This window comes from Galleria mellonella, unplaced genomic scaffold (assembly GCF_026898425.1).
Source record: "Galleria mellonella isolate WM207_F2 unplaced genomic scaffold, CSIRO_AGI_GalMel_v1 utg172, whole genome shotgun sequence".
NCBI lineage: Eukaryota > Metazoa > Arthropoda > Insecta > Lepidoptera > Pyralidae > Galleria > Galleria mellonella.
This window is the reverse complement of record NW_026442015.1, coordinates 5,631,550-5,647,813: the sequence shown is the minus strand read 5'-3', so window position 1 is coordinate 5,647,813 and position 16,264 is coordinate 5,631,550. Positions and strand designations below refer to the sequence as shown.

Sequence of the window (16,264 nt, the reverse complement as noted above, 5' to 3'; positions counted from 1 at the left end):
ACAGGGGACGAATTTGTTAAAATTACGTAAATTTAATGAAACTAAAACATTTAATACAACATATAAATATTTTTTTTATAAATAAATTTAAAAATAAACGTTTTTTTTTTATGCAACTTAGAATGGCAAACAAGGTGACGGCCCACCTGATGGAAAGTGGTAACCGTCGCCTATAGACATGAGCAGTACCATGGACATAACAGAGTACAATGTTTCGCCCATGCGTTGCCATTCCTGAGGACTCAGGTGTTATTCCTCTGTACCCAGTAAATTCACGCTATATCCCACCCTTTAAACCGAAACACAGCCATGCAAACACAACTGCTTCACGGTTGAAACACAAATGGACCAGAGGTGCCCAAGCAATCGACTTTTGTACAAAGTCTCCCTCTGGTTTAGCCAAGCGAAGCCATGGAAAAACTATAGTTTTAATACATCGCATCATGCAATCATTCTTTCAATTAGAAATGCACAGTGATTCTGAAAACATCGCTCGGGTGGGTGGTGTTATTATTAAAAATAAATCATGGAAAATTATGGGAAATACGGACGACCGATGGAGAATCATGATAATGGTAATAGAATATTAATTTATAAAACTTACCATCTGTTTTACCGTGTACAATATTTCTAGAACTATACACGAAAATTTATCCTACTACAATTATTATATTCGATTGCCATCTTGCAATCCTATTGCGGCATATAAATATCGCGATTAAAAAACAGGGGTTGATCGTAGAAGCGTGAAAATTTGAATTTATATGTATTTTTCAATGCTAAATCATAATAAAATAAAAATTAAAAATTTTGTCAAAAAAATAAAAAAAAAATATTTAGGGGTGGGTCACCCTTATCATTGAGGGGTATAAAAAATAGATGTTAGCCGATTCTCAGGCCTACCCGATATGCGAACAAAATTTCATAAAAATCGGTAAAGCCGTTTCGGAGGAGTTTGGTAACAGACACCGCGACACGAGAATTTCATATATTAGATGTTCCTTTTTAAAACTAACATACGAACACAATATATTTTATAAAATTACTATGTTAGCCGATGACGACAAATGTTTGGACTTGATCTAGAAGTGGTCTATGCATATGCATGCATATATGTGGGCTTACGCTTCACAGGGAGACGAAACTCTGTAATGCATAGCGCCTTACAGACATTAATTATTATTTATTACTTATTAATTTAATAATTATATATTAATTATTAGTTCAATTACCATTGCTTCCAAAATAGGAGATTCTTGACTCTTTTATATTTATTTTTCTTAGCTTTGTTTCGGGATGACGTCCTTTGTTTTGATATGATTATTACAATATTTTTTTTGCAATGAGTTCGATTCCTTATTGTTTACATAGCGACACATACATACAAGAGAACAATAATGTAAGTATATGGAACAAATTTTGTTCCATATATGTACATTATGTGACAAATTTGCCATTTATAATTCCAATGCTCTTAAACACGATATTTCTGATTTGGAGTGGTGAAGACTGGAGTATCCTGCTGATTACAGGCGATTTTGCAGCATCGTGTCAAAGTTTTTTTTTTTTCAATATAAAATTTTATATTATATTATTAAAAAATTTAAAAAAATTACATAGGTCACTAAGTTTAAATTATGTGAATTAAACTGTAAATAAAAAGCGATATAATTTGCCTTTGGATCTTGTGTTTATACTAGGTTAATACCTGTATATACAGTATTACACTAAGAACAAGCTTTGGTATCATCAGGCCCTTACTCTAATTGCCTAAATAAAAAATTTAATAGAATGATAACAATGACAAATGATAAATAAATGTGTGTGTGTGTGTGTGTGTGCGTGCATTTGTGTGAATTGTGTTATTATGTTCTTACAATATCATTAAAGTAACAGACAAACCAAATTTCGAATTGTTCAGACCTATAAAAGTCGAATACCATACCTCAATAACAAATTTATAATTCTCAAACATATGGACATATTGTCACACCTAAAATATTCTTTAAGAGTTCACCTTTCAAATAAAACAAAGCTTAATTTTGTGGATGAAGATGGAATAGTGCACCCGTCAAATTGTAGGATATAGAGGCGTAACTTAGTCCTCAAGAATCGAAGAAGAACGCAAGGGGATATCATGAGCGACACAGCATACTCTGTTATGTCCATGGTACTGCTCATGTCTATAGGCGACGGTTATCACTTTCCATCAGGTGGGCCGTCAGCTTGTTTGCCATTCTAAATTGTTTAAAAAAAAAACATGCCTATTGTATAAAAAAACGCGAGAGCCGACCCCTGTCTGTAATCCAATTATTCCAATTATCCAGGTCGCAGTACACGTTTCATAGAGCCATACCATAAAACATTCAAATTGATTTCCTTAACATTGGTACTGAGTGTCATGTACCCCAACACAGCTACTGAGAAGTGGCGACTTTTGGCTATACGTAAGTACAAATTTTTACCTTTTTTTCTACAGTTAACAGTTTTCAACCGATTTCAAAAGGACGGAGGTTCTCTATTCAGTTTTTTTTATCTTTGTTACCATATAACTTCGTCAGTTTTTTTTATTGGATGATTATGGTATGGTAACCCCGCCTACGCTAGAGATATATGTTAGCGGAGCACCAGTGAGGGATGATAGGTAAAAATAAAAAGGTAAAGCATACGCTTGGAATTCAGCACGATGATTTCCAGGGGAAACCACGGAGAGGTCGACCTGTTTGGGTATATTGCCAGCAATGGGACCCTTAGTCTCCATTATTAACAATATTTTCCTCTTCTAACTTCGTCAGTTGTAAATTGTTTTGGAAAATTTATTTTTTATCGAAAAGGACAGAAACTTCATCAAAATCGGTTCATTAATTTAGTTTTGAAATCAAAATAATTAGTTTTGCCACAACTACTCGGATTAGATTGGATTGGACACAATTGTTCGGATTGATACCTGCTGCTGATTTTCACCACCGTACAACCCGCCACAAATTAAAGTTTCATCCCAACCATCTGGATGAGCGGCGGTCTTCCACCGTGCGTTTTTCAAGGCACTTTCTTCCACGTACAATTGGAATCAACTTCCAGCAGCAGTATTTCTGAACCGATACGACATCATAACCTTCAAGAAATAGTATATTCCTTTTTAAAAGGCCGGCAGCATAGTTGTGGGTGATCATGGACGGCGGTAGTCACTTACCATCAGGTGAGCTGCATGCTCGTTTGCCCCCTGTGTTATAAAAAAAAAATTACACTCCACCGCCATATTTGCACAATAGCATTGCAGGTGTCCTGCCGGCCTTTTAATTTGTAAAAGAAATAATATTAATTATTGAATATTCATACAATGTTTCAGCTATCGTTCTCACATCAGCCGCTCCTCTGTTACTGATGAGCGCTAACGACATATACCATTTCTGGATGGAAGGTGACATTTCCAACATTATCCGAATCAGCACAATTGCTGGACCGTTCACCGGCTGTTTTCTTAAGGTCATTTGCTATAATTGAAATCGAAAAGTTGAGGAACACTAATATAATAAAATTGTAACTATTTTTTATACAACTTAGAATGGCAAACAAGCTGACGGTTTACCTGATGGAAAGTGGTAACCGTCGCCTATAGACGTGAGCAGTACCATGGACATAACAGAATAGGTATACTGTTTCGTGCATGATGCTCCCCCCATGCATTGTCATTCCTGAGGACTCAGGTGTTATTCCTCCGTACCCAGTAAATTCACAGCCATATCCCACCCTTCAAACCGAAACACAGTCATGCAAACACAACTGCTTCACGGTTGAAACACGAATGTGACAGAGGTACCCAAGCAATCAACTTTTGAACAAATCCTCCCTCTGGTTGCCTTGCCTCTTAAGACACCCGCGTTAAAGGAAGGGGTGGCCCATTCTATGCCAAGACCACGAGGCGACTACTTGTGTACCTACTTGTGTAAAAATTTATTTGTGTTGATAAATAACTAGTCAATCTCATTAACAGATGATACTCTTATATGTAAAAAAAGACAATGCCACTCAACTAATGGACGAGATGAATCGAGACTATAACCTGATCAACAAACTCCCTCCCCGGTACAAAGCTCTCGCCCACGCCGAGATAACGAACAGCAAGGCCTACGAATATGGCTGGGGTACATGCTGTGCTGTTGCAGTTTTTATATTTCCATTAAGAGCTGGCTGTATGAACATTTATAGCTATTTGTTTGACGAGGTACGTTTTTTATGCTAAATATATTGGCTTGATGAATGACTTTACCTTCTAGAAGAGTGTTCAGTCTCGCCTATTGAATTTTCTAAATCAGAACAAGTAATAAAGTAGACAGTAGTTCATAATATATACGTATACATGTATGTATGTTTATATGTATTTTAGGTATTAGAGAAATTTTCTCCCATGCTCAGACTGTGCAATGAACTCCCTGCCGAGGTTTTCCCTAGAGACTACAATAGGTTCTTCAAAAAGGATATACCTATTAAGGTTTCTTCAGGGTCGGCAACGTGCACGTGACACCCCTGGTGTTGTAGGCGTCCATAGGCTGTAGTAATAGATTACTCTATCAGACGGGTCATATGCTTGTTTGCCATATTTTTTGGAAAAAAAAAAGGTTGGTTAGTCCATCGTGAAAAACTTAACAAGAATTAACCACAATGGTTTCCAGAAATAACCGCGTAGAAGTCGACCTAAAAGGGTATATTGCTAGCAATGGGTCTGCTAGTCTATTACTAACAATCCCTTTCCCCAAGTTGTCTTTGCTTATATCGTTATGTGGGAACCACAAGGCACGGTTGTGATACTATTTGATACTGCTACTGCTATAATTTAGGGGGAAGGGATTGTTAGTAATGCGGTCTATCAGGTCGACATCCCCGCAGTCCCCCCTGGAAATCATCGTGCTGAATTCCAGGTGTATTCATCACGATGGGCTAACTGACCTGCCTATTCATTTTCACCTATCATCTCCCACTGGTGCCTCGCCAGCGTATACCGTTAGCGCAGGTGGGGCTACCATTCCATTATCATCTATTAAAAAAACTACTATAATTATGACACGTTATTTTATTAATCGTTTTTTTTTACCCAAAAACTTTTTAAACCCAAAATTATAAATTACAGGTCCCGAAAAGGTATATGATCAATGAATTGACGAACCCATTCCGTCCGCCCGAAGAAAAATTCAACTCGCCATACTTCGAGATAATGACTGCCTACACAATATATTGCGGAGTGTTGTATTTTGTACAATTTGTTGGTTACGAAGGCCTGATGGTGTCCACTATGAACCATGCTTGCCTGAAGATGCACATGTTCTGCGCCGCGTTGGAGGATGCGTTTAACGCTGAGGATAGAGAAGAGAGACATAAACTTGTCATTGATGTCATTAGGGAGCAAGTCAGAACTTTCTGGTAAGGTTAATTTGTATGATGCCAAAACAAACATACAGAAAGACAAATAAATTCCTAAAAAATATTATTTCTAGAACTTCTGTTCATTTTTTTATTGGATAGGTACATACGAAAAATAAATGAACTCATTGTGTTTTTGTCGTTTCCGAAAATTGTTTCAATTTCATCCGGAAGTGTTCTTCAGGGGGCGTTTAGCGCTTTGCGTCACAGTGTCTCAGCTCCCAAATATTTTTCACCTATTTTGGTCTTATTAAGATCTCTCATATCAATTTTGCTTAAATACTTTCCATGTACAGACATTGTTTAGTTAACATTTTATTATATTAATAAGATTGTTAGAGTCATGAAAAAATTGATAGATTTAAGAACATAAGAAATTCTTCTTTTTAAGTTTGTTGAAACATTAATAGAGACGTTTCAAGTGTGGCTTATTGTAATTAGCGGATCTCTAATAGCTCAAATATGTACCTGCATGTATTACGTTCTAGAGGTAAGGTCGTATTTTATTTGTTTGTAAACAGAAATTTTACAAAATACAAGTACAACAGACTCGATGATATATATATATATATATATATATATATATATATATATATATATATATATATATATATATATATATATATATATGATGATGATCTCAATTTAATGACAATCCAAATGCATCAAAAATTAGTCTGCAGGTATCGCAAGCTGGAACTCATTCTATGAAACCTTAAACTTGTCTCATCTCCCACATGTGCTGATCTCAACCACTATCATTCTTGTCATCAGGGATTCGGCTTTGATCTTCGATATTTGGTCTTTATGAGTAGTACGATACTATACATGTACCTGCTATGTCACCACGCTGGCAAGATAAAGCATGTGGTAAGTAATTCAATTCTAGAGATCTGTTTGAATCGAAGTAATTGGCGTTCCATTCTTTCTGCCTACCTTAATGGGAGACAGGAGTGACAGATATATATGTATGTAAGTATGTTGAATAATAACTATCGTGAGTCATACTCTATATTGTAATTGTTTATGTTGGCTTTACTCATGTTTTAAATTCGGGAATGCCCGACTAGTTTCGAACTCAATGGGAGCCCTTATTTATGAGCGCGGTTCACGGCTACATCGCAAGCAGCACAGAGCGATCAGCGCAGTTTGTCACTGCGCGCGTACGGTCGGGAGTGGTGGTAATGGTGATATACTCCTTTACCTTTTATTATACACTATTTATATCTTCTATAGAGAACAATTCAATGGTACTGACGAATTCAACTTAGTTGAGCAGCGTTCGAAAAACTATACCACATCTTTTCATCTACCAAAAGTAAAATTAAAATATTTCAAAGTTTTAAGACGAAGCTCTTTAACCGGTGCGTGTTGCCAATGATGACCTACGGAACCGAAACATGGTCCTACACGATTGCCCACATGCAAAATTTTCGGCTAACTGACCTGCTTTCATTCTCACCTATCATCTCTCACTGGTGCCCCGCCAATATATTGCAATGGCGCAGGCTGGGTTACCATTCCATTCTTACCCATTACTAAATAGTTAAGATTGTGACCATTTATTATATGTCCCTTGCAGGCAGCAAATGTCCCTTCGTTAATCTACTCTAGCGGATGGGAAGACATATATGATCAACCAATTAGAAAGATGGTGCTCTTCATGATAGCGAGATGGCAGGTCACCATGGAGATAAAAGCACTCGATATGTTTGTCTTTGACACTGAATTTTTTGTTTTCGTAAGTATATATTTATATGAACGTACTTTTTTAAGAAACACAATAGCAATATAGCGGTTAATTGGCCCCAAGTCTCGTTTTATTTTTGATGGATGATAAAAGAATGGTAGCCCCGCCTGCGCTAACGGTATACACTAGCAGGGCACCCGTGAAATATGTAACTTTAACATCAAATTTGTATTTCATTCGGCCCCGAAATTTCGGAAAATATTTCATGGTTGGCCCTCTGATATTTATTCATAGGGGTGGTTTATACAAGTAATTTAAACTTCATATATACCTTGTAATCTTAAATTTTCTTCGGTTTTTGAAGATGTAAAATTAAGTATGCGCCTATTTTGAATTTTCAGATTATAAAGACGGCTTACTCCATGTTTACGCTTTTGAAATCAAATTAAAAACACAGCTGACATTAAAATATAATTAGATCACTGTCAAAAATGGAGGGATTTTATTGGGTAATATACCTATTAGTTCGTGCAGTCAACTAAATAAAAAAAAACTATTTTTTTTTTATTTTTTTTTTTCATTATCGCCCATTCGGAACGCTTTTATCTTTTCAAGAAATTTCAAATCAGTATAAGATCATAAAATTTAAAATATTTTAATTACAAATTACAATTGCACCTTACACATAAATAGATAAAAAATAGAAGAAATAATAGTGAAGAATAGCAAGAGATAACAAGAGGATATATTAAGGACTGTGCAGACGGAATATAATATACGAATAATAACCATTTGCTACATTGTGTCGTCTCTGGGCACTGGGTCTCTACGACCCGACAAGGTAATATTGTCGTTTCGACAATACTTCAAATTTGTCGTACACCCAATTAGTTATATAGTAAGGCGCCTTTCCAGTAGCGTAGCTGTAAACTGATAGACCGCCTACTAAAATATCAATGGACACCCCAGGAGCATTAGTCTATTATTAGCTTCACCACTGCACTTTTCATTGTATCTGTAAATTTAGTGATTGTTTTTAACCGTTTCGAGTCTAAAATGGCTAATATGGAAGGTTGTAGGACTAGTGATAGTAATAATGTTGATTAATTATTATTATTATTTTATTAATTATTATGTATCTTAATATTTTATTTAACTGTATATTTGTTTATGTACACTAAATATTAATAGTTGTAGCACTTTAGCTACCTGCTAACAACATGTTTTCTAACTGCATTGGGTTGACTGGAAGAGATCTCTGTCAGAGATAAGTCCACCCTTGCTCACAATATTTATAAATGCATTAACATTGTAATTTACAAGTGCAATAAAGAATATATATATATATTAATTTTCGAGTGTTGGCGGTCACAAATATATAAATGAGAGCAGAATTAAACAAAATAATTTTAATCATATAACCAGTACAGTGAAATACTTTTGTTATTGGTTAAAGACCGACCCTTAAACATCTGCAAACAAATTTTGTCCTTTAAATTAAAAAAGTAAAATCATTTTATCTTTTGCTTTTTGGTTTTTGATTTAACATTTTTTTTGAGTCGGTTTAATTTCTTTTTTTTTAAAGTTTGTTTATGCTAACTTACTGCACTTAACACCTTTCATTCATCGATCACTTTGAATGAAACAATTACATTTGAATAATGTTTTATTTCAATAATTGTATTATACAAACAATAAATTGCAACTAACCAAAACCCAAACGAGTTTTACTTATCCATTGTAAACCCATAGAATAAATTACTTAAAATATACACAAAAATAAGGCACCCAAGTCCAGCTTACGAGAATAGAGAACTAACGAAATAGATTGAAGTCCAAGAAACATAATAATATAAAAATACACGATTATTTATTTAACAAAAATTAACATCCCACTGGTAAACACGAGTCTCACGGCCAGTCGGTTTGGTATAGTCCAGTTTGAACTGAATTCTATTCTTGACATATACTTTTTTTAGTTCAAGTCATAAATAATTATAAAGATTAAAATTATATCTACAATTCGCAGCCAATAGTTGCTTATCAAAATATTTTTCATGATTCCGATAGCGCCGCCATTTTGTAATCATATTATGCTAAACTTAAATATCGTCATAGTTGTAGAATACCGACGGATCTTTATATGTAATATTTATCAGATCCGTCAGTATTCTACGACTATGACGATATATTATTAAGGTTAAGTTGAACTTAAACATAGTGTCTTAGGTGACTTATTTTTGTTTTCAATGGCTTTACTTACCTATTTTACAAAAATTAATAGGTAAGTATCATAAAACATATTAAATATAATTGTCGTTTCGGCGAGTGTGTTGATTTATATTCTTGTATCTTAATTTATGTACGCAATCAAGTGGTACAAAAATAATTGTGAATTTAATAAATTAATATAGCTAACTGTACCTATTTATCTACGTAATAATAGATTATAGGACCTTTTATTTCTTAGCTTGACATTACCAATTATACAGTATATATTAGGCATGCGTAATATTACCGCTCCAATATTTACACATCGTCATAGTCGTAGAATACTGACGGATCTGACAAAGAATACATATAAAGATCCGTCAGTATTCTACGACTATGACGATATTAGGTTGTTTTGAAACATTTATGGCGGGAAAAACGTCATCACCCATTCTGATATCGCCCGTATATAGATATAGTAACTAAAATATATAGATATCGCTGTATATTACCCACCCCTATTAAAAATACTATAATAATTATGATATTAATATAATAAATATTATTCATATAAAACTATTACGTTCATTACTCTATCGACGTATTCGTACGAGAGAGGCAATGGAGCTATGCCCATACAGCCAATCCTCTATACAATTTTTACATTGTACAAATTATTACAAGGCGTCTTACGCCTAATGCATTATCAACTATGGGCGTTGTTATAACATACCGCAGCACGGTGCGATATCGAAAGATTTTACCGTTACCGTACAATAGGGGAGCAAAATGCATTTTGTAAGGAAATGCTTTTTTTTCATGTACGTCCTTGATAGTATCTGTAAATATATAAAACATAATACAGGGAAAAAGTATCTCACAAACTTGAGTAATTCACAGTTCTAATGTAAATATATGACTATTATATACGACAGTATACGTTACATTTTTTTTTATACAACTTAGAATTGCAAACAAGCTGACGGCCCATCTGATGGAAAGTGGTAACCGTCGCCTATAGACATGAGCAGTACCATGGACATAACAGAATATACTGTTTCGCCCATGATACCCCCCCCCCCCCATGCGTTGCCATTCCTGAGGACTCAGGTGTTATTCCTCTGTCCCTGGTAAATTCACGTATTTTATTTCGAATAATGAAATAAAATATATATAAAACTGCAAAAAAAATATATTTATAAAACTTCAAGTTGCCAATTGTATAAGTTTAACTCATATTATTATGACGAGGGTAAAATCGTATCGATATCGTACCACACTACGGTAAATTATCAACGCGCTCAACAATTCATCTACGAATAATTATCTCCTCAAAACAAATATTTATAAATAGCTTATTCACTAATTATATTCAGATCGATAAATATTAGAGATATTTTTGGAAAATGGTTCATAAAAGACGGGAATTAACGCGATTAAGCAAATTTAATATTTTACTGAAACAAATGTTACTTCACTGGTTAGTTCACTAAAATTATTTTGTTTAACTCCGCTACCATATTAGCATGCGTGCGACTGACAACATTAACTAAAGACGTCTCATTTAGAAATGAAACACGTGTTGCAATATGTGCGTGGACTGAATAACGGTCAGAGATAGACGACTAATATTTTTTTAAACCACTGTAGTGGCAACCAGCCCACCTGATGGTAAGCTGTGATCATAGCCTATAAACACCTACAATATCTACGCGTGCATTGCCTTTTTATCCCTTTTTTAATGCTAAAAAAACCTTGACAGGACCCTCTATGTCGAGGCTGTTTCGACGACGAAGAAACGACTACTCACGTAATCCTGGAATGTGAAGCTGTGGCCCATCAACGTTTAGAAATCCTCGGAACGGTGAGGTCGCTCCGTGAGGCCTGTGAAGATCCCAGAAAGCGTCTGTGCTTCTGGGCGGAGCTGGGCTGGCTGTACTAGCCACGACTCATACGCACAACGGCCTAAATGAGAGGCTAAGCGCGGAAAAGAGAGTCCAATTTACATGACATTACATTACAACCTCGACAGGAAGCTCATCCCATAACCTGAGCGTTCGTGTGAGGCCGTATCGCAGAACTTCTACTTACAATAATAATTACTACTAATCTTCAAATGTTGCCAGTCGCGCGCATACTAATGGTGGCGTAATTCCGCTACCATTTATGCACATTTTTTTAAACAATTTAGGTACAAAACAACATTTATTTTTCGTAAATAATATTATTATTTATGCTTATTTTAAGTAACAAACGCAAAATCCGAGAATGGCAATAATCTAACATTCAACGTGACAGGTACGGACTTAAAATATTTGGAAAATTATATTTCTATATTAAGCGTGACCCAGACGGAGCTGTAATATTTTGAGACATATAAAATTACAGTGACCGTGACGTGGAACTGCACAATTCTGCCGGTAAACGTCGCCCGTATAAGTCACAGAGGTGTGCATTAAGCGGTTAAATAAAACAATTCTAATGGACTAACAAATTAGGTATATATTTATCTGAATTATCTCGGACATTTTCACCAGGTTACAGAGACCGTGGTCACGAGTGCGATGTCATGCTTACGCTCCTATTTTACATAAACGACCGCGTCAATTCCCATCTCTTATGGTTTATAAACCATAAATAATCTAATGCGAAAGTCTAGAAATATTTTATTCAAAAATACCGCGACACGAACAACCATCTGACCAAAACGACATGAAAAATAACAATAACAAAAAATTAACTAAGACTGTAACAATAAAAAATAAATAAATAGCAGTTTAAGGAATGTCCTAAGCGTTTGTACGTGTAGACAAGATAAACAAACATATATATATATATACTTTTTGCATACAATTTCACGCTCATTTCTTAGACCACATACAAAAAACCATTAAATTAATATTTAAAAAAGACATTGAGTTGAAGAGTTTTAAACTATTCCTATGTTATGCACTAAAAACCCATAGAGAAAAGATTGCATTTAAGATAAAACTTTCTTGTTTAGGTACTGCACGTATAAATTGTGGCATTTATTTATCCCAATCATACTATACTGCCTTTGCTCCATCCACACTTCATACATCTGTTCACACATGTAATTCAGCATTTAAGTAATTTATATATATACATACATACATACTAAACAGAATCATGCATAATATTAATTTCAGTGTAACAACAACTGGTTTAACTTACGTGTAAATAGATCGCAAAAGCTCGACTAGTTTTAGAATCAATTCGTGATCCTTAATCGTGAGCGGCTGTGACGCGAGCACGAGCCTGACTGGCGTTTGCGTTTTGATAGGATATACACGTAAATTAAACCAGCGGGTCTACCATGAAATGAAATTCCGAAATTTCGGACTCAATTTCGTGTTTTTGTTTATACCAAAACCGGACCAATAAATGGAGTTTAACATTTCGTTCGTCATACATCCTATCATAAAAGTCTAAAGGAACAATATTTTAACATTTTTAATATTTCTAAACGGCATTACGTAATTTTAACATTAAATTTGTGTTTCGTTTGGCTCCGAAATTTCGGAAAACACTTCATAGTAGGCCCTCAGCAGTTGTTACCATGAAATATGACAATGTCATCAATCAATCATTTATTTGCAACTTAAAGGGATGAACCAAAAAAAAATACTCTACATAACAGTCAATATGTGATTATTATTATCTCAGCCGTTAACTGTCCAGTGCTGGACATAAGCCTTTCCCATAAGGGAGAGTTTTGTCAGTAGTTGCCACGCTTGGCATGCGGGATGGCAACCACAGTTAGGCTCTGAGAGATGTTTTAAGAGTTTTAATATTCGATTACTCGATTATGAATATATGTGCACAAGGAGGGGTTTCGGGGGGGGGGGTTGTAATTTAACCTGACTTCACTCACTTATCACCCTTCACCGGTAATCAGCCAGATTATACCGATATTACAACTGGGGTTGCCATTCTATTATTATAAAAAAAATTGCATTTCAGTCTTACTATATTGTAAAAAAACACCAATGTATTCTATTGGTATAGTGCATTTCATTCAATTTTGTATCGTATTCGAGACGTGAAAAAAAAAGGTAAACCACCTGAATTTTGAAAATAAAACCCTTAATGCACCTGTAAGCGAGATAGAACACGACTGGTTGCTATAGCAACGAAAATACCTACTCTATTCTACAAATTAAAAAACCCGTAGATCCTTACATCACTAGGACGGACCCATACTCATATGTAATTTTCTCAAAATAACACAAAACTCATGAAAACAGCAATCATATACGAATTACAAAAAAAAACTCATTTTACATCATGAAATCTTACTTTGAAAATAAATTAATCGGTATCAATGAAATTATAAAATATTTTCAACATACCATTTCTGTAACACATTATTTATTATTAAAAAATATATATATATATATATATATATATATATATATATATATATATATATATATATATATATATATATATATATATATATATATATATATATATATATATATATATATATATATATATATAACAAAACCATGTAACATCTCATGAACCGATTCCAAAATAATGATGAACAAAAGACAGAGAGATTCTAAACTATTTTTTTTTTCTAAACCTGTTTTATAGTCTAAGATACATATACTCACACTCTTAAACGATTACTGTAGAATAAATAGGTAACTTAAGGGTTACATAAACGATCAATGTTCTTATTGACAAAAAAATAAAAATATTATATTATTAAGAGATTTGGAATAGTTTAAAGTAGTTAAAAATAAAAAAAAACTATTAAAAAATCACACATTCAATAGAGAAATGATACATTTCCCAAATTCAAACAAAACTCTATCACAATACATTTTAATTGTATAAGACATTCGAATAATCGATATAAAATAATCGATTTAGCTAAATCGATTAATAAACGATTGTTTTTAAGAGGCTTTGTTTAATATAGCTTTTTATTGGAAATTTCCATCGATCATTCTTTGGTCGAAGGAAGTTACACATAATGCCAGTGAAACAAAGCTCACATACATCTACGAGTATTTCTCCTTCACCATATTAATTAATTTTTTTTTTCATTTACTTTAATCAATAAATAATAGTTTACAATGAATTATAACCGTTACACATAATAATTCATCAGTCGATACCAAACAAACTTCCATACTTTTTACCTAATAATAAAAATCGTAGGTAAAAGAAGTAAAAAAAAAAAATGCACGTCGAAAACAAAATTCTTTCGGATACTAAAATCAATTAGTTTGAATTCATAATTAAATAAAAAAAACTATTAAAGAAAGATAGAAAACAATAACATAGATAAAGATAATGTCTGTGGTGAAAAAAAAATCAATATCGCACTGTTCCAATAATTAACGTACATAAATATTTACTTTAACACCCTGTAACTTGCTTTTCTTATATTGAAAGCCAAACAAGCTAAAGCCTGAACTGATGGAAAATGGCGAGTCGTTTGTTGACATGAACAGCACCATAGACACAAAATATGATCATGATACTCCACAAGCGTTGCCATTTCTGACAACGTGTCATGGCTTCAAACCGAAACAACGTCAAACAAGCAACTGCTTGTTGCCAATGACAAGAGAGTACGACAGATTTACGCAAAACGTAATTTTCTACGTAATTTTTCAATGACTCACAATTATATTTCCATATTTTTAATATCTATATCATATGTATCAATTTGCAATTAATAAATTGCCAAGTTTCTAACCATAGTTTTTGAACGCTTCCCACAGAAGCATTTAACTCGGACAGACAGTACAGACTTTGTGTAATAAGATTCATTCACAAATACCAATTACATAAATTAATCAATTATATAAAAATAATCGATTTACTTATATACTTATTACTTACACTAAAATAACATGCCATGTATATACATACATAATTCTTATTTACAAAAATTTTAATCGTTAATGATGTACTTTCATACTAACAAAACTACATGAGCAAAACAGACTTGCGTCCACAAAGAAATTATGACAAATCTAGTGTGGGACCACAGTACGAGAATTAATGCGATTTATCTAGAGATAGAGACAGATACATCTCTCCTTTCACCTTATCACAGTTTTCATACATTAACGATTCAAATATTTGCTGCTATTATTAATAAAAAAATATAAATTAATTCACTATTTATTGCTCCATCTCTAACGATGTTAATTTCCTTATGAACTCCGACCGTTGCGACGGGGTCAACTCCTGAAATAATTTTTATTAATGTTGTATGGTTTAATGAAATTTTTTTATTAAAAAATATAATAAATTTAGTGCTCTTTATTGCATTTATTTGTTTGCTTTATTAATGCCTAAGAACATACAATTACATTTAGAAAATTCAATTAAAATACACTAAGATAAAATACATAAAAATACTAATATTATAAAGAGATAAAGTTTGTGAGTTTGGATGTTCGGGATAATCTCCAGTACTACTGGTCCGGTTTAGAAAATTCTTTCACTATTAGAAATCCCTGAATTCTATAGACAGAGATATATATATTTTATATTCTGGTACACATATATTTTCAAAATAAATAATTACAATAAATGTAATTGAAGTCGACAAAAATTCTATAATATGGCGTTCGTTGACTAAAAAATATTCGTTACTTTTAGCTTTACAAAAATGTCCGCGACACCATATATCAAAGTTTAATATCTCAGCCAAAAAATGGTTTGTGTTAAAAGTAAAATAAATTTTACAAGCCGATCATTTTAAAATCTTACAGAATATTAGTGCAGTACTTCTACACACGTCAAAATACCCCTGTCGTACCAAAATGTGTAGAACACTTTGCACAAAAAAATAATACACCCATGCGAGGACGAGTAAATTCAAATAAATCGGGCAGGTCGCTGGTAATTATATATTTTTTATTTGTTCTAAATTCAAATGTATTGAGGCCT

The 16,264-nt window shown here is 33.5% G+C and overlaps 2 protein-coding genes across 5 annotated transcripts in view; one reads left to right on the top strand and one right to left on the bottom strand.

Annotated features, from left to right (window-relative positions):
* Window positions 1-483: 483 nt before the first annotated feature.
* On the top strand, window positions 484-7,659 carry LOC113515904 (uncharacterized). The gene is given in 9 exon segments (XM_052893084.1): window positions 484-575; window positions 2,328-2,447; window positions 3,350-3,486; window positions 3,995-4,225; window positions 5,129-5,431; window positions 5,810-5,908; window positions 6,193-6,288; window positions 7,001-7,159; window positions 7,510-7,659. Coding segments are annotated over 9 exon segments (1,242 nt in total). The 5' UTR covers window positions 484-526; the 3' UTR covers window positions 7,558-7,659.
* A 7,295-nt stretch (window positions 7,660-14,954) lies between these two features.
* LOC113509496 (acetyl-CoA carboxylase) overlaps window positions 14,955-16,264 on the bottom strand; it is an 80,536-nt gene continuing 79,226 nt past the window's right edge. For all 4 annotated transcript variants that reach the window (XM_052892987.1, XM_052892988.1, XM_052892990.1 and 1 more), the window contains one exon: window positions 14,955-15,556. In XM_052892987.1, the coding sequence (XP_052748947.1) occupies window positions 15,491-15,556 (66 nt within the window). In that variant the 3' untranslated portion in view covers window positions 14,955-15,490. The remainder of the gene's footprint in view (window positions 15,557-16,264) is intronic.